This window comes from Mizuhopecten yessoensis, unplaced genomic scaffold (assembly GCF_002113885.1).
Source record: "Mizuhopecten yessoensis strain PY_sf001 unplaced genomic scaffold, ASM211388v2 scaffold29, whole genome shotgun sequence".
NCBI lineage: Eukaryota > Metazoa > Mollusca > Bivalvia > Pectinida > Pectinidae > Mizuhopecten > Mizuhopecten yessoensis.
The window spans coordinates 113,218-139,020 of NW_018403342.1; the positions used below are offsets into that span (position 1 = coordinate 113,218).

Here is a 25,803-nt window from a genome sequence, read left to right on the forward strand (position 1 = left end):
AAGAATTAAAAGGCATAAAATTATAATATTTGGCTGGTGACTTCCCGGGATAGAGCTCACCAAAGTTTGCAAATGAAAATGACCTCAACCTACTTTAGAGGTCACAGAGGTCAACAACATTTTAATGGATTTGTTCTTGAGAACTAAAAGGAATGGATTCATAAGATTTGGCTGGTAGCTTTTTGGAATAGAGCTAACCAATTTGAGAAGGAAAATGACATTGACCTACTGACAAGATCACAGGGAAAAATATGTCCAGCAACTTATGAAGAAGAATCAAAAAGCATAGAATCTTATAATAATATTTTGCTGGTAGTTTCAACAGATGGAGCCAACAAAGTTTGCGAGGGAAATATTTTTAGTGCAATATAATATTTAATGAGAATATTTTGCTATGACTGCTTAAATATTCAGATGAGCGATACAGGCCCTCTTGGGCCTCATGTTACCTAATGGTGATGTGGCCATTCACTGGAATCTGTTATTTGAGAAGTTAAGTACTAAATATTTTGCATGTTTTCCTACGATTGGATCTGTGGTAGGCTTTTAAGTTTACATATATGATCATAGTCACCTTCAAAATTCATGTTTGGGTGAATTTTCTTTTAGTTCAATTGAGTGGTGCACTGTGGGTTGCAGGTTTTAAATTCCTGACCTAAATTCTCTTTCCTGTCTCAAATTGTGTCTGTGTGGACACATTTAAAATGAGGGGAGTATATGTGGCAGCTTTTACTTTTATGATATATGACTACGTTCACCCAACTTAACAGTAGGGTGGGATTTCCCTTTAGCTCAATTGGTAGAGCAACATACATGGAAATGTGGAGTTGGGGGTTTGATCCCCGGTGGAACCACACTACGTATACCCTCTTTCCAGTTACAAATGGTTCTGTGGCCTTTTTGTGGTTACAGGGAGGTAAAACCTTGGTTGTTGAAGTGTTCTGGGTCAATACGTTTAAAATAGGGGAGTTAAGTGTGATCAGTTGGTAGAGCAGCATGCAGGCTTGAGAGCTGGGCAGTTACAGGATATAGCAATTTCATTTAACATAGGGTTATCAGGCATCATCACAATCATTTTTACGCCTCTGTATCTAAACTGTTTGCCTTTTCCAGACTCTCCCCTGCAATTTGGGGAAAGAATAGGCCTGTTATATGAATGTATATCACTGCATTTCGTTAAAGGCAGCTAATGTGGGTTTTCCTGCAGGTGGAGGGGCTTTCTTCCTTCTTTGTTTTCTGCTAAAGGACATGGAAGAAACCACAATCGATCTGTTGCCACAATTGCAACATTTAGGATCTTATTTTCAGTCTATTTCCTTAAACCATTTTTTCCTAGACCTTGCTTGGTAGCACTTCACTTTTGGCCTTAGTCAAGTTAGTGTTGAACTTTTGCTCAATTGGGGTAGGCACTTGGATTTGTCCCCAGGCTGGGACATACCTAAAGTCTATAAAGAAATGGTAGTTGTTATTCCCTGCTAAACATTCAGTATTTCGGGTTGTGACACCAACTGGTTCACCTGTTGTCAGTATAATGTGATCGTGTGGAATGCTTTGCTGGGTTCCTTCGACATGGTATTTCAGTGAGATAGCACTATAAAGTTAGCAATAAGATCTGTGCCATTTCAACTTCAAGGTAGCAAAGACACCAACATACCCTCTCTCCAGCACACATACACACATGGGCACATACATTACACACATGGAGGCTTGTCTTTAAATGACCTTATACATGTAGTTGTTAATAGGGTATTTAGCAAATTAAAACCAAATAATTAGACTGTACCTGGATGTTATTACATTATGCAACAGATACGTGTTAACCTACATTGCTAAAGCAGTGAAAATAGTTTTTGAATAGTTTTTAACAAATATTAAGTTGCTATGCATCAGCTGTCACTACCCATCTACCAGCTGTCACTGCATGAGTGAAACAAATCTGCAGCACTATCAAGTTCAAGGTTGCTAATGGTGGAAATGGTTATATTGCTGATATCAACAGGATAAAACACCCAGTTATTTATTATTGTACTTTATATTAATGTTTTTATCTAAAGTACATTTTTGATCCATGAAAAGTCAACTGTATATTTTGATATTGAATTTGTATATACACGTATGTAAACAAAATTTGAAGAATTATTTTTTGAATGTGACTGTTTTTAGTCAAGGTTTCACAGTCAGAATTAGACAAATGTTTGTGGGTGAATTCTGTAGATGTTAGATTACTATTGTAATATATTTGTAGATGAATGATAAGGTATACTGGTACAGTATTATTATAGCACACATGGTGGAATGCTATGTAGGGTGCCTTTTGGCATTGTGATATATTAGTTAGATACTGCTATCAAGTCAGCATCAGTTGGATGCTGTCGCTATTGAATGGAGGCAATTACATCAACACACTCTGCCTCCAACACACATGCATGCATAACAGGAAAGGAGGCACATCCTTAAACGACCTTAGCTGTTCATATGGAATGGGACAGAAATCCTTAATATCACTACTTAATTAACAAACAAATAATGTGTTCATGTTTTCACCTTCCTGTATATGGGATTACAAAAGCAAAAGAAATGAAGTTGTTCAGTTTTTTGGGCGTTCTCCACTTTAACCATGATAAAGTAATTTTGACAACACTTATGCAGAGATGATGGGTGTCTTAAATTTATTATGGCTAAAAACAAACACAATATCCTGACAAAATGACAAGACAAATGTAAACACATGCACATAGCATGACACACAGATTCAAAACTAATCACCTGCTATTCATTGCCAGTAGTTTGGAGTTTATTTGTCTCATCTTGGCATGTAGACTACCGGTAAGCTTTTGTATTTGAGTCACACACCAAAATGAATTAACTTGTTTAAATAAGATTAAGATGTTATACTATCTGAGGTATTAGTCTAGCGTTACAGAACTTTATTTTGTGATGATTGGTCATTAATTGTAATTTGGTGTAAAGCTAACACCCTTCAAGGTCAAATCTACACATAATTTACCATTTTAAGGGGTTAAATAAAATGTGACCCCTGAGATAACTATGCATCAGTTAAAAACAAAACAGTTTTGTGTATAAAATTCTCACACTTAATTAACGTTAACATTAAGGTTAAAGGGGAACACAATGCGCTTCTATCACCATGTGTATTAGGTATACAAATGTAGGTACATCTGTTTAAACTTTGTGTGGTTGTATGGTAGGTATATGGGACATAAGCCCAAGTTTCCTCTGGCCCTAACACCAGACTTAGACATTTTGACATATACCAGGTAGATGTCTGGTGTAGGACATCTATATGTTTATAGACATGTTGACATACATATGTCTGGTGTGGGACATCTATATGTTAGACATTTTGACATATAGATGTCTGGTGTGGGACATCTATATGTTGGACATTTTGACATATAGATGTCTGGTGTGGGACATCTATATGTTAGACATTTTGACATATAGATGTCTGGTGTGGTACATCTATATGATAGACATGTTGACATATAAATGTCTGGTTTGGGACATCTATATGTTAGACATTTTGACATATGTAAATGTCTGGTGTGGGACATCTATATGTTGGACATTTTGACATATAGATGTCTGGTGTGGGACATCTATATGTTAGACATTTTGACATATAGATGTCTGGTGTGGTACATCTATATGATAGACATGTTGACATATAAATGTCTGGTTTGGGACATCTATATGTTAGACATTTTGACATATGTAAATGTCTGGTGTGGGACATCTATATGTTGGACATTTTGACATATAGATGTCTGGTGTGGGACATCTATATGTTAGACATTTTGACATATAGATGTCTGGTGTGGTACATCTATATGATAGACATGTTGACATATAAATGTCTGGTTTGGGACATCTATATGTTAGACATTTTGACATATATAAATGTCTGGTGTGGGACATCTATATGCCATGTCTATAAGTCTGGCCCTACATGTAACACCAGACATCTATATGTCACCATGTCTAATTCTGGTGTAAGGGCCAGAGAAAACTGGGCTTTATGGGACTTATACTTATGTACTTACTTTAAATTTTTGAACTTGAAGATTGGAGACAACTAGTACTGGATGAGGTTTTCATGGAAAGGAAAGACAATATTTTGAAAAGTTAATTTTGTAGACACCTTTTATTGTCAGCTATAGAATCACTCATAGCTATAGCTATAGTATAGTATACATGCCATGTATATTAATCCAGGCTACCATGATCTTGGTCTTGAAAATTCGGTCTACTCCAGGTCATCACGTTTATATCAGTCTGCTATTATTTTCGAAGCCTAGAAATCATACAAAATGTCAGCTAATCTATAGTCTCTAATAATATGTTAGGCTTTATAATTGTGTGTCACCACCAGCTGCCATCAAGTGTAATAAACAGAAGAGAAAGTGTTGGAAATAAATATATGTTATAAAAGCAGGACACCTTTCCATTGGTTGAAGAATGACATCACAATGCTTTAATTGTGGCATCATTTATCAAATAAAGTTTCATTATGGTGTTGTGTTGTACAGTGATATTTGCACTAAAACAAACAAAACCAAACGTTTGTTGATTATTGATCAACTTGACTGACCTGGAATCTGGTATGTACACAGTGTGTATGAATCTCTGATAAGGTTCTAGGTGGATGATAGGGGCACGCCAGATCCCCAATGATCATAATTAAGTGTGACAGAAAATATGGTACCTGAAGCAAACTAATAATAGTTATATGTCCTTGTATCAGGCTCAGTGAATTACTTAATACTAATATACCATAAACCATGATCTTAACACATCAGGAAGTTAGAATGTTACATGACCCATATGTGGCTCCAGGGGATTATGGAATGGTCAACCCAGGAGCATACATAATCCTTATACAATAACCCATGACCAAGGATATGTGTACTCCTGTAACACTATATATAGCCAAGAGCCCGCTGGATGCATGGTCAGCTATTTCATATCAGATATGATTATGCCGGATATGATTACGGTATGCAAACAATGCAGGCTATTAGATAAGGATCGGAGTACCTGTTAAGTGTGTGTGCAGAAACAGCAGAGATAGAGTCAGTTCTCAAAAGATACCTGTATTATATAAGCCATCAGAGAGTGTGGGAATATTGTGTACGGCCACTAACTGTACCCACTAATTACTGTACCAACTAACTGTACCACTAACTGTAACACTAACTGTACCCACTTACTCCATACCCACTAACTGTACCCACTAACTGTACCACTAACTACATACCCACTAACTGTACCCACTTACTCCATACCCACTAACTGTACCCACTAACTGTACCCACTAAATGTACCCACTAACTGTACAATCAGTGACTAAAACTTAAGTTACTTCGTTACTGGTGTTTTAACTAATTATGTTATAAATTGCTTTCCAGTCACAGTGGTTGACTACAAGCTTATCTATAACTGGTTGATTGACACCCATTACACTTTGTACTTTCCATTATAGTTGGAATCTTGAGTCAAAATTCATGATTAAGGTTTTCTGAAAGTTAAATGTAAGGAGAAAAAAGTAACATTAGTTTTACTTTAATAATGTTAGAGGTTTAACACTGTGAGATACTGTTGACAAGCACTGTAGTCATCACAGTCAACATAATTATATCTGATAATGAGAATAGCCGATCAGCGACCTCTAATGTGAGAAGATTGATATGGTTATTGTGATGGTTGTTTTCATGTTTACCTTATATATTTTCACTCTTGTTAGTTTATCGTACATGTACTGTTAAATGAATTCAGTAGAGTCATTCATTGTCTTTCAAAAAATGTAAAATGATATTCAATGCATACAGCTTTAAGCTGTGAGTTCATTCACAAGTCCACATGACGGAGTTGTCTGGCCCTGTTGGCTATAAAAAACCCAAGTATACCAGTGACTATTTGTGACAACTAAATACAAATTACATATTCCCATACCTGTTGGTTTTCTTAAGGGATAATTAAGATAAGAAAAAAAATATGATTTTACCGAAGGTTTTTCCAATCACTTAATGTAAAACATTATTTGAATGCCTTTGTTAGAGTTTTGCACTAGCTTACTGATCACCAGTGGAACTAATGCTTGTGTCGATATATGAAGTATGGTTATTTAAGCATTAAACTACCTTCTTTGGAAAGGTATTGTCCTAAAATTCTCACAAGATTGCAGACAAAATGAATAACGCGTGTTAGCACGTTACGAATAATTTGTTTGCAATCTTGTGAAAATTATGGGACAATAACCTAAAGAAGGCAGTTTAATATTTATATTTTCGTTTTTAATTTAAGTTTTTCTTATATTTCCAACCTGTTGTCACATTTCAATGTGAAATTTGGCGCTGTCTGTCAATGCGACCTGTTCTTGTGACGTCACGAGTACACGCGACCACTGTTCACGGCAAAAAATATAGTTTGTGGAAATAAACACAAAATCATCAATTCAATTTCAACAATTTAATCAATTTACTCCACTGTGAGGATATTCACCTTTTATACAACATAACTACATAAATTGTTGCAAGTTACATTGATCAATTGGGGTTTTTAATCCGGTAGCCACAAGAAATGTGTATTGTTATTGATGTGATGATTTGGCCTGGAAATGAAAGATGAATTTAGCAATTGAAATTGCAACGAGAAAATATTGCGTTTGTGAAGAATCCAAGAGTTATCATGTTTGTGGAATGAAGATTTATTTGCGTTGATGTGTTATCTTCTAGCAGACGACAATTTTTTCGTGACGTCAATAATACACTAAATATGGTGACGTCAATCAAAACGACATCATTTAGTCACAACATCAGGAACATGTTCTTCAGATCACTACACCAATGGGAATTGTGTGAGAATCATGATCTGATAACTTTTTATTTTGTTTGGTAAGGTTATATGGTGGCAATGCAGAGCAAATGGAAATATATACATGTACGTGCCTGTGTACATCGATGATGTTTCACTTCAGGGATCAAACGTTATACCTAAGCAAACATTCTGACATATACAAATGTATACTAACTGGAATTTGTCTGATCATTTCCAATCTCACACTTAGCTATCAATCTAGAATTAACAATTTATAATTTGCTGGAATAGATTTAAAAACTATCACTTAATTCCACATACAGTGTAGCTGCTGCCCTGCTATACATGTCCCACTGCACTATCATAAGGGGCATCTAATGTTGGAGTTTTCTCTTTGTCTTAATTTTATGCCGGGAACACTGAGAAACCAAAACTGATCTGCTGCCCCCACAGCAAGACTTATGTCTTTTCTTTTCCCACTTTCATACCCAAGTTCATGTTTAGTTTATTCCGTAAGTTTTACAGCTTATTGGTAAGATACAATAATGTATGTTACATAGTAAATACATACAAACACATAACACTGTCGTTTTAGTCGTACCTCACCATGCATGCAGACACCTATCTTCCTACCGTAAAAACCCATGTAATTTGCGCACCTGTGTAATTTGCGCAGGTACTTTTTGAGGCTGAAAATATTTTGCGCACCCAAAAAATCTGGAAAAAAATTGATCATGCTCCGAAAATCGATCTTTGAATATATTTTTTTGAAATATATTTCTATGATTTTTTTTTCATCGATGTAAAATGATATTTTAAACCAAGAAGAAACTACGTAAAATGTGTATTTTGTTGCTTGTTTTCTTTAAATTATCTGATCACAAATGACACACATGTGTGCGCATATCGGCATACATCAATTCATTTTAGCAATATTTTACATAAAACATTTACTTGCTTACAAAAACATATCGATTAATAAGTAATTCGATGTTTAGTAACCGCTGGTGCATATCTCCTGGTGAAAGACATAATTAGATACCTTTTATTGATCATAATTACGATCAGTGAGAAGGGCTCATAATGGCGGCTTGGGTTACGTCACTTCAAACCAGGTCATGTCACAGTTCAGTTTGGCCACGGAATTAGATTATCTAAGTCCGTGGTTTGGCGATATTTATTTCAAATTACGATGCAGTAATTAGCTAACACTATCTCTGTGATTACCCGTTAACAATAGCTCTACTAATTGAAATGATTTGCAGTCGCGATCGACGGACCGTGTTGTTGTTTTTTCACTCACCAACACGTGGCGTGAATTACGAAGCCCTACTGCATTGTCATAACAACAGACTGATTTGACTGATAAGGGATTATAAAAAATATGTTTATACTAGAAGCGTGGACAATCAATACATCCTCTTCAAATCTACTCCAAGGAAAAAAATAGTTAACGCAGACTATTTTTACGATGCTTCATTTTATATGATGACCTTACATGTGTGAGGACTTAATTAAACCCCATACATACACAAAGTATATGTATGAAAAAAGAACAATATGTTCTCACTCAGTGTAGAGTGTATATACCATACAACAGTTGCTGTTACATACAATGTATGGGTGAAAAACGTTTACTTACGTTACTGTGACTTAGACATTTTGACAGATAGAATTGTGCATGCTATTCTGTGCCCTGATCACCAGACATCTATCTGTCAGAATGTCGAAATCTGGTGTCAGGGCCAGAGGAAACTCGGACTAACTCTGGCCCTGACACCAAACTTAGACATTCTGACAGATAGATGCCTGTGCCCTCACCAGAAATCTATCTGGCAGAATGTCGAAATCTGTTGTCAGGGCCAGAGGAAACTCGGAATACCTCTGGCCCTGACACCAGACTTACACATTATGACAGATACGGTAGATATCTGGGGGTGAGCATCTTTCAAATTGTCTAAGTCAGATGTCGGGGGCCAGAGCTCAAGGAAACTCAGGCTAGCCAAGTGTGTGTATATTCTTCATTTGTGTCCACATATGTCACCTCATTATCAATTTTTTAAATTCAAAATATTGCAGGGTCGTTTCGAAATATTTCAAAGGTATACCTTATATTAATTTCCAACTTCAGTGGAAGTCCAACTTTCTTTTTATGTGCTAACGTTATCACCTAATGTAATATCAAAATTAAGACATTGAGCATGACATCATGGCATGGTAACATTGCATTGAAAACCAGAGACAGTACGTACATCAAGAGGGTCATTAGCTTTAGCTCAAGTGACCTATTGCTATCCGTCTTCGTCCGTTGTCAGTTAACATTTTACATTTCAACATAAGCTGAAATATTGTCGAAGGGATTTCATTGATACTTCATGGGAATGTTACTGACATCTCCCTGACCAAGTGTTGTTATTTTTTGGATCGATCAGAAATACAATATGGCTGCCAGGGTCGTTATTTTGAAAACAACTATTTCAATCTAAAAGTCCAGGTCTCCTACGCTGATTTAACTGAAACTTGGTAGGAATATTTGACTTACGGTCCTGACAATGTGTTGTTATTTTTCTGGTTGATCGGAAATCCAATATGGCCGCCATTTTGAAAAACTCTTTTAAACTTAAAATCAAGTTCTACCTGGCGGATTTTACTGAAACCTAGAAGGAATGATCATCTCATGGTCCTGGCAAAGTGTTCTTTTTTTTCCGGGTCGATCAAAAATCCAATATGGCCACCACGACCGCCATTTTGAAAAAATAAAACTATTTCAAACTTAAAATAAATTTCTAATAGTATGATTTAACCGAAACTTGGTCTAGGAATAATCAACTCATGGTCCTAACAAACTTAACTTAACGTTATACTTAACTCAAATTGGTAGGGATTGGTGACATCATTTATAATCTCCACTTCATATTATTTCAACAACAAAAATAAATACTGTAGGACTCAGGTGACTGTTAGGGCCCATGGGCCTCTTGTTTTTGTTTTGCAATTAGTCACAAATGTTCCGAATAAGGAAATAAAAAATATTTCATTCGTTTCCACATGTACATCAGATGAGTTTTATGAAATTATTCCTTATTGGTTTCCTCTTTCAGATCTGGAACCTCACGTAAATAAAAAAAACTTGTAACAACTTGTTTCATAAATTCTAAATGAAATGGAAATTCATATAAAATGCACAACTGGTACCCTATAGTAATCAAGGTGTCCATCCATCCATCTGTGTCCATTTTGTTCTCATTTTCATTTCTGGAAATTATTTCAGTATCCAGAAAAAATAATCTTTAGTATAACTTAAGTGTTTAAATTTCTTAAATCTTATCTGATTGACACTCATAAGTCATGAATCTGTAATATAAAGGTAGCCTACATACATGTATATATGTAGTATTTACGTGTGCATACACATTATGCCATGTATCAGATGTTTTACGGTTTGGTAATTATAATTAAATTGCTTAAAAATTTTCATTTGCATATTCAATTAGTTTAAGCAGAAACAATTACTTATATGTATAGTACAGTATGTGTACTGCATATTTTTGCATTTTGTATTTTGAAAAATAGCTTGGAGACATGTACAGTTTGTATATAAACATGACTGCTGGTAAGTTTGCATGCTTGAATGTACCAGCTCATAATGCTCATTGAACATTGCATCGTACATGTAAATCAATATAAATTCCCTTACCTCTGTATTACCACAAAACATATGGTTTTGAAGCAATGTTCATGTTATTTCCACATAAACCGATATCCATTTCAAGAATCCTGCAAGGGTATATGATATGTGACCTTAACATTTTGTTCCTAACCTTTTATTTTTCACTCATTATTTACTAGCCCTCCACCGCTGGGTAGCTTGTTTGATGCCTATATGGGGCAGTCGACAGGTATTGACTGCAGGTTGGTGGTTTAATCTCAGGTACTCCAGCTTCAGTCCGGGGTCCACCAACAAAACCTGGCACATCCTTAAATAACCATAATTGGAATAAATTTGGGCAGGGGATGGGGGTAATTTATAATGAGATGATTAAAGAAAAGAAAAAACATGGTTTTTAGTTTGGTCCTCCTTTGTACCAGCCACCAGTGACCTTTACTCAGTCTGGTCAGTTAAGGGTGGTGGGCCGGTCCAACTATAAATGCAGTACATCAAGAAATAAAATAGAAAGTTGTATATGTATTTTGTTGTATCTACATTGAATCTGTACCTGTAGTTCTGAATATTTATTCATGTGATGAAAGTTATGTTTAGATTTTAAAGATTATTGTATTAACTCATGATAGTTCACCCCTGAAATTTCATACCTGGTAATGAACTATTCCAACCTTTGAATTGGAAGAGTTCAAATGTGCTTTCAGGGGTGAATGAGTTAAACAAGGACTGGTTTATTTAGAGAATTAGAGCCAGAGTTGTTATAGCTCAACAAGAAGACTGTATTATCATTCTTCAAAACAAATCTTCACAAGGAGGTAGATATACACTTATGATATAGGTCTCAGTACACCTTTTATCATAAAGGGACTAGGACTTTAAATCTTATAAAGTTATAAGGCCCATTACCACCTTTAAATCTATATTTGGTGAAGAAAAACAAATTACATACTTTAAAAAAATACTGAATATTCCTCCTGAAAAGTTTCAGCTTGCATCTGTTTGTACTTTTAGATTTTGTGAGAGATTTATTTTTGTTTTTCATTCACAGCAAGAATCAATTACAGATTTAAATACCTCACCAAAGTTTATTAGACACAAGTAAACTAGGTGCTGTTTCAACCTCAATTCCAAATCCTAGCAATAACACTGTAAGGAAAAAAGTAGGAATTTTCAAAAAATATTAGATTTTCAGATAATAATTCCCAGGTTTTCTCCAGGTTGTGCATCAGATATTTTTTTTATAGTTTCACTAGTAACATTTCCATAATGCTTCTCTATATGCAGTAACAACTGTATCTTAAATTGTAAATATTTCATTTTGTGTAATTGTGTTCACCTGTCATCAGTCAGCTGTTGGCTTACTAGTACAACATGATTCACGACAAAATAACAGAAGTAATATTTATTTCTTTTAAAATATTTTGTTCTTTTCTTTTTTCTTTTCTTTTTTCTTTTCTTTTTTCTTTTCTTTTTCTCCATTTTTTTACTCTTTTCTTCTGCAATTAACTTTATAAGCAACATTTATTTGTCAATGAAAAAATATTACTTTTGTTATTTTATCACATTAGTTTCTTTTGTAATATGCAATACATAACCGTTTAATACTTGTACAGTACATAAGGATTTTGTTAACCAGTCGTCCAAAGGACTTGATCATGAAGAGTTTTTGATATGAATGATAATTTGGCTGTTTAAACCACAAAATGAATACATAGAAACACAGTCTATACCGTAAATATTTCACAACTGCCTGTAGATTACATGTTACAGGAAGTATGTTAAAGCTTGTGACATTTTAGAGATTTAAGTTCCCCTTGCATCGTTAGTGTCAGTGCACCATTGAGTGACACACAGTAATCTGTGTCCTGTGTCCTGTGTTTATTGGTGGTATGTTAACACAGATGTTCAGCTGCTATATAAGAATTATTATATGAACCTGAAAACACAAATCTTTTAACAAAAAAATGGTTCCAGACCACATCTTCATAAAGGACATTTATGTATACAGGTATTTTTGGGGTGTGAGTTCCAAAAAAACTTGATTACTCTTGGTTATTCTTATGTTATGTATCAACAAGAAAGGGCAGATATATATATAGCTGAAATATAGAATACCTCCCTCAGGCCCAATATCGGTCCTTGGGAGTGATACTTTTTACTTCAGTTCTCGAACCCTCAGGCATATCCATCTTCCGGAAGGATTCTTTATTTCAATATTTTGTTTTTGTTTGTTTGGAGTCCAATGTCCTCACAACAGCCAGGGTCATATGAGGACTAGTCCTAGGGAGACAACAGCCAGGGTCATATGAGGACTAGTCCTAGGGAGACACAACAGCCAGGGTCAGATGAGGACTAGTCCTAGGGAGACACAACAGCCAAGGTCATATGATGACTAGTCCTAGGGAGACAACAGCCAGGGTCATATGAGGACTAGTCCTAAGAAGACACAACAGCCAGGGTCATATGAGGCCTAGTCCTAGGGAGACACAACAGCCAGGGTCATATGAGGACTAGTACTAGGGAGACACACCAGCCAGGGTCATATGGGGCCTAGTCCTAGGGAGACACAACAGCCACGGTCATATGAGGACTAGTCCTAGGGAGACACAACAGCAAGGGTCATATGAGGACTAGTCCTAGGGAGACAACAGACAGGGTCATATGAGGACTAGTCCTAGGGAGACAACAGCCAGGGTCATATGAGGACTAGTCCTAGGGAGGCACAACAGCCAGGGTCATATGAGGACTAGTCCTAGGGAGACTCACCAGCCAGGGTCATATGGGGACTAGTCCTAGGGGGACACAACAGCCAGGGTCATATGAGGACTAGTCCTAAGAAGACACAACAGCCAGGGTCATATGAGGCCTAGTCCTAGGGAGACACACCAGCCAGGGTCATATGAGGACTAGTCCTAGGGAGGCACAACAGCCAGGGTCATATGAGGACTAGTCCTAAGAAGACAAAACAGCCAGGGTCATATGAGGACTAGTCCTAGGGAGACAAAACAGCCAAGGTCATATGAGGACTTGTCCTAGGGAGACACAACAGCCAGGGTCATATGATGACTAGTCCTAGGGAGACACAACAGCCAGGGTCAGATGAGGACTAGTCCTAGGGAGACACAACAGCCAGGGTCATATTGGGACTAGTCCTAGGAAGACACAACAGCCAGGGTCATATGAGGACTAGTACTAGGGAGACACACCAGCCAGGGTCATATGGGGCCTAGTCCTAGGGAGACACAACAGCCACGGTCATATGAGGACTAGTCCTAGGGAGACACAACAGCAAGGGTCATATGAGGACTAGTCCTAGGGAGACAACAACACGGGACATATGAGGACTAGTCCTAGGGAGACACAACAGCCAAGGTCATATGAGGACTAGTCCTAGGGAGACACAACAGCAAGGGTCATATGAGGACTAGTCCTAGGGAGACAACAGTCAGGGTCATATGAGGACTAGTCCTAGGGAGACAACAGACAGGGTCATATGAGGACTAGTCCTAGGGAGACACACCAGCCAGGGTCATATGAGGACTAGTCCTAGGGAGAAACAACAGCCAGGGTCATATGAGGACTAGTCCTAAGAAGACAAAACAGCCAGGGTCATATGAGGACTAGTCCTAGGGAGAAACAACAGCCAGGGTCATATGAGGACTAGTCCTAGGGAGCCACAACAGCCAGGGTCATATGGGGACTAGGCCTAGGGAGGCACAACAGCCAGGGTCATATGGGGACTAGTCCTAGAAAGACACAACAGCCAGGGTCATATGGGGACTAGTCCTAGGGAGACACCGCCGAATTGAGTGGAAATAGATAAGAAAGAAAGTTTGACAGGAAAGATATGAAGCGAAAAAGATCTCGAGTGTTGCAACGGGGGCAGCAGATCTGGAATTTTGGTCTCTTCCATTTAGAAGTATACGTAGAAGACACATGAGAAAACCCCCCGAATACTGGAAGGTCCCCACATAAGTCACGTTTACGATACTGGAGGGCCCCCCACATAAGTCACCTTTACAATACTGGAGGGGCCCCCACATAAGTCACCTCTCCGATACTGGAGGGGCCCCCACACAAATCACCTTTCCGATACTGGGGGGCCCCCACATAAGTCACCTTTACGATACTGGAGGGGCCCCCACATAAGTCACCTTTACGATTATGGAGGACCTCCACATAAGTCACTTTTAAGATTATGGAGGACCTCCACATAAGTCACCTTTACGATTATGGAGGACCTCCACATAAGTCACTTTTAAGATTATGGAGGACCTCCACATAAGTCACCTTTACGATTATGGAGGACCTCCACATAAGTCACTTTTAAGATTATGGAGGACCTCCACATAAGTCACCTTTACGATTATGGAGGGCCTCCACATAAGTCACCTTTACGATTATGGAGGACCTCCACATAAGTCACCTTTACGATTATGGAGGACCTCCACATAAGTCACTTTTAAGATTATGGAGGACCTCCACATAAGTCACCTTTACGATTATGGAGGGCCTCCACATAAGTCACCTTTACGATTATGGAGGACCTCCACATAAGTCACCTTTACGATTATGGAGGACCTCCACATAAGTCACTTTTAAGATTATGGAGGACCTCCACATAAGTCACTTTTAAGATAATGGAGGGCCCCTACATAAGTCACCTTTACGATAATGGAGGGCCTCCACATAAGTCACTTTTAAGATAATGGAGGGCCCCTACATAAGTCACCTTTACGATAATGGAGGGCCTCCACATAAGTCACTTTTAAGATAATGGAGGGCCCCTACATAAGTCACCTTTACGATAATGGAGGGCCTCCACATAAGTCACTTTTAAGATAATGGAGGGCCCCTACATAAGTCACCTTTACGATAATGGAGGGCCTCCACATAAGTCACTTTTAAGATAATGGAGGGCCCCTACATAAGTCACCTTTACGATAATGGAGGGCCTCCACATAAGTCACTTTTAAGATAATGGAGGGCCCCCACATAAGTCACCTTTACGATAATGGAGGGCCTCCACATAAGTCACCTTTACAATAATGGATGGCCTCCACATAATTCACCTTTACAATAATGGATGGCCTCCACATAAGTCGCCTTTACAATAATGGATGGCCTCCACATAAGTCACCTTTACAATAATGGAGGGCCCCCCACATAAGTCACCTTTCCGATACTGGAGGTACCCCCACATAAGTCACCTTTCCGATACTGGAGGTGCCCCCACATAAGTTACCTTTACGATAATGGAGGGGCCCCCACATAAGTCACCTTTACAATAATGGAGGGCCTCCACATAAGTCACCGTTACGATACACATGTAGTGGGATAGACAGCAGGTACATTCTTTGTTTTTTCGATGTCACTTATAAAAACCTTGGAAGAAACTTGCCTCGATTCGGCAGTTGGTACGTGTTAGTCTCCTCTCGTTATACAGCAGGCTAATCCTTCCCCAAACCTGCACAGGTATTTCATCTATTCAAGCTGAGTTGTTAAAGGTAACTTTAACAAAACAATCAATTAGTAGATTGTGTAGATATATAAGTTTTTCAAGTACAGTTGTATATGTATTTGGTATGCTATGGGTAAGATACAGCTTTCGATGGATAGTAATGGATGGTACAATAATAGAATTTCAGCAACGACAACTTCACACATGACCTTTGCATTGTTTGTAGGTTACATTAAAAAGACATCAACATTTCTAACAAAATATTCTATCACAGTAGTTTGTAAAGGCCTTTTTTTAATCTGAGTTAAAATGCTGGATATGAGAAATATTCAAGTGTCATAACTATAAAGATTACTTTTAAGTATGTCATAAAATTCTTATAGGTTTTAATGTGTGTATAGCGCCATCCTGTACTATGTTTACTGTTCTTAAAACATGTGTTTGCTATTGTTTATGTTAAATGGCTACAATGTAATGACTGAAGTCATAGTTACAGCGCATGTCAAGGCCGAAGTCAGTTGTTTATGTTCAATGACTGAAGTCGCAGTTACAACACACGTCAAGGCCCAAGTCAGTTGTTTATGTTCAATGACTGAAGTCACAGTTCCAACGCATGTCAAGGCCGAAGTCAGTTGTTTATGTTCAAAGACTAAAGTCACAATTACAAGACATGTCAAGGCCGAAGTCAGTTGTTTATGTTCAATGACTGAAGTCGCAGTTACAACACACGTCAAGGCCCAAGTCAGTTGTTTATGTTCAATGACTGAAGTCACATTTACAACGCATGTCAAGGCCCAAGTCAGTTGTTTATGTTCAAAGACTAAAGTCACAATTACAAGACATGTCAAGGCCGAAGTCAGTTGTTTATGTTCAAAGACTGAAGTCACAGTTACAACTCATGTCAAGGCCGAAGTCAGTTGTTTATGTTCAATGACTGAAGTCACAGTTACAACGCATGTCAAGACGAAAGTCAGTTGTTTATGTTCAATGACTGAAGTCACAGTTACAAGATATGTCAAGGCACAAGTCAGTTGTTTATGTTCAATGACTGAAGTCACAGTTACAACGCATGTCAAGACGAAAGTCAGTTGTTTATGTTCAATGACTGAAGTCACATTTACAACGCATGTCAAGGCCCAAGTCAGTTGTGTATGTTCAAAGACTAAAGTCACAGTTACAACTCATGTCAAGGCCGAAGTCAGGTGTTTATGTTCAATGACTGAAGTCACAGTTACAACGCATGTCAAGACGAAAGTCAGTTGTTTATGTTCAATGACTGTAGTCACAGTTACAACGCATGTCAAGGCTGAAGTCAGTTGTTTATGTTCAATGACTGTAGTCGCAGTTACAAGACATGTCAAGGCCCAAGTCAGGTGGTTATGTTCAATGACTGAAGTCACAGTTACAACGCATGTCAAGACGAAAGTCAGTTGTTTATGTTCAATGACTGTAGTCGCAGTTACAAGACATGTCAAGGCCCAAGTTAGTTGTTTATGTTCAAAGACTGTAGTCACAGTTACAAGACATGTCAAGGACCAAGTCAGGTGTTTATGTTCAATGACTGAAGTCGCAGTTACAACACATGTCAAGGGCGAAGTCAGTTGTTTATGTTCAATGACTAAAGTCACAGTTACAAGACATGTCAAGGCCCAAGTCAGGTGGTTATGTTCAATGACTGAAGTCACAGTTACAACGCATGTCAAGGCTGAAGTCAGTTGTTTATGTTCAATGACTGAAGTCACAGTTACAACTAATGTCAAGGCCGAAGTCAGTTGTTTATGTTCAGAGACTAAAGTCACAGTTACAAGACATGCCAAGGCCCAAGTCAGTTGTTTATGTTCAAAGACTAAAGTCACAGTTACAACTCATGTCAAGGCCGAAGACAGTTGTTTATGTTCAAAGACTAAAGTCACAGTTACAACGCATGTCAAGGCTCAAGTCAGTTGTTTATGTTCAATGACTAAAGAGGCAGTTACCACACATGTCAAGGCCGAAGTCAGTTGTTTATGTTCAATGACTGTAGTCACAGTTACAAGACATGTCAAGGCCCAAGTTAGTTGTTTATGTTCAATGACTGTAGTCGCAGTTACAAGACATGTCAAGGCCCAAGTTAGTTGTTTATGTTCAAAGACTGTAGTCACAGTTACAAGACATGTCAAGGCCCAAGTTAGTTGTTTATGTTCAAAGACTGTAGTCACAGTTACAAGACATGTCAAGGCCCACGTTAGTTGTTTATGTTCAATGACTGTAGTCACAGTTACAACGCATGTCAAGGCCCAAGTCAGTTGTGTATGTTCAAAGACTAAAGTCACAGTTACAAGACATGTCAAGGCCCAAGTTAGTTGTTTATGTTCAATGACTGTAGTCACAGTTACAAGACATGTCAAGGCCCAAGTCAGGTGTTTATGTTCAATGACTGAAGTCACAGTTACAACTCATGTCAAGGCCCAAGTCAGTTGTTTATGTTAAATGGCTACAATGTTATCAATGAAGGCAGTAATACAATGCCTGTCAAGGTCGAATTCAGTCTAGATATTGTACTTGTCTGTATTGGTTGGCCGTTTAGTTTTGTGTTTGGTTTATCTTCCTTGCAAAATCTAGGGACATGCGCAGAAAGGTGTTTATAAATATATATGGTACAGACTCTCACATCAAAAAGAAAGAGTAGGTTGTGATAGGACAGAAAGAAAAGAGAGTCGGCCCAAATGTTGTAATGGGGGCACTAGTTTCATTTTGGTTTATCTAGTGTTCCATAATACATTGTATAAGCCGAAGACATCTCCCAAATTCTGCAGGGAGGGGGCCAAGTGGTGTGTATTAGAGGCATCTCTTACACTAACATGAAGTGGGTTAAAGCAAACCTTTTTTCGAACCTGCATATTTATTGTTACAGGAAGAATCAATCATTGTTACACCTTACGTATACTAGTACACATATCAAGATCATCATGTTGGTCATATTACACCATACAGTAGGTAGTTATCAAGGTCCTGTAGGTGGTGTTCACAGCCCCTTGATAGTTCACCATATAGAGTTTCTAAACTGTAAGCAACTCATGATTACTGACGAATTAAGATTGTTTTAAGCCCATTTGTGAAGAATTCCAAATAATGTTTTAGTAGATTGGTAACTATATGGCAGCATGGTATTTTTTATAAGCACTCAAACAATCTGCAAGAGCTGGTGCTATCTTTTCATTGCATGAGATAAGTACTGTATTTCTAAAGGTTTATGATCCAGAGAGGTAAAAAAATACTCTTTAAAGTTTGCTTAAGTGAAATTAGATTGGGTGGAATCATGCATTACTCCTAGCTAACATTAAAACAAAGATACATATATTAACTTAATTTATTTAAAAACAACTATGAAACAAGTTTGTACAACTTATATTAATTACTCTGTTGGCCCAGGTGATAATGTGCGTAGGGAGGTCTTGATGTGGGAGGAATCTGGAGTACCTGGAGAAACCCACTTGGTCGGGCAGGTGACCCATACATTTTCACGTCCAATCAGGGAATCAATCTCTGTACGCCTTTGTGAAAGACATTAGTGCGCTATGAACTGCAACACCCAACCACCCATAGTTAATATTAGGTTGCAGGAATCACGCACTACTCCTAGCTAGCTAACATTATATGGGGTGGAATGTCATGTTGAAGTCTTGGTTCCAAACAACAATACTAATTGTAAAAAGAACCACTGCCTGATAAAGAGGGTTTATAAATACTGCCAGATTAAGAGAAGTTCAACTTTTTGGTTCCTTTTAACTGTATCTGTAATGCATGTTTTAGTATGTAAGTTTCCCCTGTATAGTAATTATCACTGGTTTGATCACACTTACTGTGTGTACTTTGGCGTGAGATTATCAGTAATCTTGAATTACTTTAGTCTCAGTTATTTTGGTCAATGATAAATAACTTATTCTTTTTTATTTAAATCTGCTTAGTTAGAAGGAGATTATTTCTGTCAATGTTTATGGATTAAACTATATTTAATATAAACATTAAACAAGAGGCTGTTTAATTTTTTACCCCTTACACAGTACACAAACATACCAATATAATTACACAGTGCAGTACACACATGTCATATTTAATTTTGTGTGCATTGCGGTACTTCGTGTTACTGTATATATAATTATATAACCTGACTGGGATGTCCATGTTAAGAAAATAATCTTGGCCATATGACATTGCACCAAAGACAGTAAATATGATATTTGTTTCTATAAGTCTCTTAAGAACTATAGCCTGCAGGCAAATTTTGAAAAATTCTTACTAGGGTATTTTAAGCCAGACATATATTTTCATGTAGAGTAAATATTTGCAAAATGTATTACCCTCGACATGAAATTGAATCTAGTACTCCAGAGTGTCAGGTTAGTGGAACTGTACACCCGTGACTTTTAGGAATATTTACATATAAGGTATACTACCATACATTCTTGGTAATGTGATCAATTGGTTTTGGTTTCATTTTCTTTTGATATGAGATTTATGAAACTCATCTTGAAGTTTTCCTTTCAGACTAAAAGAGCGTTGTCGAAATGACAGCTAAACAGCTGTTTCATAAAATTTCTAAAATAAAATGGAAAATCATTAAAGAATAACATCATATAATTTTATATATATATGAGATAAATGTATATTTATGTATAAACAATTTTCATATGAATTACCTTGTAATGCATATTAATGCCTTTTGTAGTCATGGACCCATATCTGAACTTAGGAAATATCTGAGACCAATTATATTTTTGACAAATATCAGGTTTATAGTTACTCTAACAGATTTTGTTTAGAAATGTTGTATGTAGTGTGCCCTATTGTACTTAATAGGTTTAATAAGCCTTGTATGGCAAAATCTGGTTACTTAATGAATGTTTCTCTTGCAATTTCTTGTTTGTAACAAAGTAATGTTTGTGTCTCATCTGGCAAAGAATTGTCTCACCAACATAAAAGTCTGTTACAAAGTATGCATTCAGTGTTCCTAATTCTCTGTCCGGGCGACCTACCACCTACGACCTACCAGCAGCAGGGAATATAGGGGTGTAAACTACTCCTGCCATCAGTAAGATCGAGTCAGTCTGTCTGTGTGTCTTTTTGCATTGGAATATGCCAAATTTTGAAAGTGAATACCCAGAGGTACCTCTTGAGATGGTGGATTGTCACAAAGTGTGACTGTTATTAGTGAAATGCTTAGGAGTTGTATATGTTTTTCCTTGTTTTTTCCAGGGAATACAATAAGCAATTTCATCTTCATCATCCCAACGTTTGCTGTGCTAGCCATTGCTGTCATACAGAATCATGAGAGCCGCTACAAATGGTGCCACGTCGGTGTCACAAGTAAGTATGTCCCAGGACGGCCACGAATCTCTTTTGTGTACTGAATCTTGTGTGTAAATGAGCACTTCCCAGGTCGGCAACGATTCCGTCTCATATATACAAAGACACCTTTAAACTTGTGTTACCAAGGTTGGCCGTAGATATGTTGCATGTATTATTATTATTGCACCTTAATGTTACTGACATCTACTTGAAATTTAATTTGAAGGTAGAATCCAAGATTATGTCACAAAATATCAGCTGAGTGACATGATCAGTTTCTTGTACATTTCCAAAAAACATACTTCAAGAAGACAGGTCTATAAATACAACATATCTGGACTTTTACAATCGAGAACACAATTATTATAGATTATCTATAATGATAATAATTGTTTTCTCGATTGTAAAAGTTGAGAAAACAATTATTTTTATTATAGATTATCTCTAATAATTGTTTTCTCAATTGTAAAAGTCTAGATATGTTGTATTTATAGACCTGACATACTTGAAGTATGTTTTTTGTAAATGTTGGCCATTTCCTGTGCATTACCACAAAACCACAGCCACCTTTATCAGAAACACTTTCACGGTATAATTACCTACATTTGTGTATTTGTTGCACTGTCATCTATCACTGAAGTGTCTAACCATTGAACCTTGGATAGTGGCCAGTTATATTTATCAACATCTTCGACCTATTACATAAGCATTGACTATTCCATCAAGTGCTTTAAGTACCATGATCAGCTTCATGATGCAGTATTATAGTCTTGTGTATTTCAATTTAAAATGTTAAAAATATAACTACAAGGAATTCTGAGAGAAGCCAATATTGCATATCATTTCACTCAGAATAAATTCATTGATGACCTTAAGGGTTAATGAAAAACTTACAATCTTGATTTTTCAGTTGTATTCAACAGTTTCATTATAGCATTAAAGGTGTGAGCTGTATTTATCAGTGTCATGGTTACAGCAAAGTTGTAAATCAAAACTGTCAGTTAGGAGTTATATTTGTCTTTGTCGTGATTACAGGTGTGGGGTTCGGTTCCTGGTGTTTCCACATGACCTTACTGTACAGTATGCAGGTAAATACATATGCACTGATCTGTACCACTGTTTGATTATAATCCTTTATGTTTTTTAGTCATCAAATTTCGAAATGTTCTTGTAGAAAAATATCTAGTCATGCATTTAAGCTTACCCTCTTCATAGTAAGTGAGAGAAGAAACTGTGCCGATCTATTTGATGCAGTATTAATTATCTTGAGGATTTCTAGACAAATTATCTCCCTTGTATTTTCATATGTAAAGAGAATACTTTACAGCTTTACAGAAAAGCTACAAAATTTGTTCCAAAAATGTATATAACAGTGTTGGCTATACAACTATATAGCTATTGTCAGTCACCTTGTGTTATTTAAGTCACAAAGTTACTCCAATTGATTAAGCAAATTGTAATAAATTAGTTCGTATAATTATGTATTTTAGTTTATAGTAACAGTTGAAGACTGTTACTAGGACCACTGCTCCCAACACTACCCTAACAGTAGTTTGTATATGTGTTTCAGTAAATTATTACACTAAAAATTTTGCATGCCATCATTAGATGTGAGCAATTAAAACCATCCTTCGTCTGTAGTCCACTGTGCTTCCATCATTCTAACCATCCTTAAACAAATCTTGTTAGTGATATTTATCAGAAAGTACTGGAGGGATCTTTCATTTTACACAGAGGTTCTCCATGGTCCATATTTAAAGTTAAGCATATTGAAATTTGAGACTGATCAGAAACCAAGATGGGCACCAGACATCCATCTTGAATTTTGACAGTTCAACTTTGTTATCACTATTTTTAGCTCCCCTATTCTGTGAATAGGGAGGGCTAATGTAGTCACCCTGGCATCAGCGTCGGCGTCCTTCTGAGGTTTAAGTTTTTGGGCAAGTTTTTTCCAGACAGTGTTGGATCATCACACTCAATACACAGTTGTCTATTATAAGGTTAAAGCATTTATATCGAGTGTAAATAATGTGCTTGACAATATTTTCATATTTTAAGGGCCAAAAACAACTTAATTGGACTTGGTTAACGTTTTGGAGCAAGCTTGAGGTTTAAGTTTTTGGGCAAGTTATTTTGTAAACATGTATATAAAACAACACAACATCAACGTTTCATATATTTTTTAATAAAATTAGAATTAAACCACTCTACTACAAATACATGACTATTTCACATTGGCTGCTCATCTTTTCTTTCTTACACATTAAGGTACAGCAAAACCTTGTTATGTTGCCATCATTTGTTCAAAGAAATGTTGGCATTATAAAGGGGTTTGGCAATAAGTTGAGGGAAACGTATAAGGAATTCTTAATAAAAACATAATAAAGGGACCTGAAAATATGTTGGCGGTAAGTGAGGTGGCAAATGAAATGACACGCATCATATCGAGGTGTTACTGTACATTTGTTTCTATTGATATTTGCTATCTTACAACATATATCACCAATAGGCTAGCTATGCTGTTGAACTCCAATAGCTTTTGTATATGTATGTTCCGCTTGGTTCCCTTGTTAAAAATACCCCAGGCCCTTATGAGAATTCATACATTATTGACAGCACTTGCATTTTGCATATATAGTTATGCAATTCTTACAACAGCATTTGTCATAATGGGAAATGACATTACAAGGTTTAAGGTTCCCGTTTACGATTTCCAACATGGAACTTGGTAATAGTAAACTAAATTAAGTACATGTAAGGAAAATGATAAGTAAAGAAGGTAAAAGATCATCTTTTGTAGATCTATTGTAACAATATTTTGATGGTGGGTGCCAAAGTCCTCTTGTTATATGAGTAACTTGTAGAATTGTAACTGTTTAATGCAGAGGTTAATGTGTATGAGTAAACCATAACAGTTGTTTGTATATGAGTAGGTCCTAACAGTACTTTGTGTATATGAGTAGGTCCTAACAGTACTTGGTGTATTGTGTTTCAGCTGCTGGATGAATTACCAATGATATACAGCTCCTGTTTCGTACTGTACTGCCAGTAAGTACAAATTGGATTGAGTCGTGAATAGCTCACTCACTCAATTATATCTTGAATAGAAATACCCTCAGTGATGCTTTAATGAGATACTGGTTCTACATTGTACTCATGTTGATGTAGGCAACTTGTGCCAGACTCTTACCCAGATACATGTTGATGTTGACCTGTTAAAACTTACCTTAGAAATAAAGTTTGTTTTCAAGACATACAGCATGAAAAGGATTTAATTTACGCTGATTTTATTGCTTGAAAACATTTTTTGTTGAAATAGTCAGTTGTTACCCACTCATTAAGCTAAAGAATTGGTTTGGTACAATCATATCTTTAATTTGTTTTCTGGAATCTGATGCCAAACTATATTACAATCTGTAGAAGTTTTCGACGTCATTGGAGATAAACCTGTGCAAATGCAGGCAACTTGATAGTATATAAACAATACCACAGTTTGCCTCTATCAGGTGTCACAAACAGCGGACATTTATTGTTAATCCATACAAAGACTCATGATTCAGCATCTTGCAATGTCGGAGAAGGATGTGTGATATTTGCTGTTGGTTTTATTTATATATGTTATATACATGTACTTAAAATGTGAAGCACTTTAGTGATTACTGTAAAGTGTAGTCAGATGGCAAAGTGGATAGCGCACACGCCTTTCATCAAGATGGCCTGGGTTCAAATCCCTAGACATGAACCTGCCCAGCCAAGTGCTCTGGCTCAATCCACACAGAAGGGTAACAGAATAGTACAGACTTCTGGACCATTCCATTATTTATTATAAAATATACATTTATATAATTATATGTAACTTACAATATTTATGGGTTTTTGTTTTCAGACTTGAGACCACTAGCCCAGAAAATCATCAAAATCGACCTCTACAGATATTTTTTATACTTTTATCTTTAGTTATAACAGTGGTAAGTGTTTATGTTTTTATATTTATATTTATAATGAAATCATGATCGAAGGTGAAGCTTGTAGGACACTTAATAAACTAATATATAATACTATGGTAACATTTTATGTATTTTCCTCCATCATTCAATCTTAAATTGGTATCTATAGCAAAGTGAATATATTAACTCATACATATTTTTGAAAATTGTCATTGCTTTGTTATTTTGGTTGGTTTTGTTACACAATTTATTTTCATGATTACAAATTTGATATGGCACAAACAGGCACTGGCCTACTGTAAAAGTGAACGTTTTCACGATATGGAAATGTTTGCATTTTTCCCTTGAGTAAATAAGTGCAACAATATCTGCACATGAATGTTTATTTATGTATATTATATAGATGATAGATAAATAAGATTTCAGAATCATTACCAGTGCAAAAATGTCCACATGTAAAATGACCACTTTTTACAGTAGTGTATTGGTAGTCACAGTTATCATTCTACTTTGAAGATTGGGGGGGAGTGTGTGTGTGTGTGTGTGTGTGTGAGTGTGTGTGTGTG

At 36.7% G+C, this 25,803-nt stretch overlaps 1 protein-coding gene across 2 annotated transcripts in view; it reads left to right on the forward strand.

The window, feature by feature from the left end:
- LOC110440482 (alkaline ceramidase 3-like) overlaps positions 1–25,803 on the forward strand; it is a 54,458-nt gene that overhangs the window by 2,742 nt on the left and 25,913 nt on the right. For both annotated transcript variants that reach the window (XM_021484602.1, XM_021485361.1), the window contains exons 2-5: positions 21,198–21,308; positions 22,326–22,378; positions 24,286–24,338; positions 25,177–25,258. In XM_021484602.1, the coding sequence (XP_021340277.1) occupies positions 21,198–21,308; positions 22,326–22,378; positions 24,286–24,338; positions 25,177–25,258 (299 nt within the window). The remainder of the gene's footprint in view (positions 1–21,197; positions 21,309–22,325; positions 22,379–24,285; positions 24,339–25,176; positions 25,259–25,803) is intronic.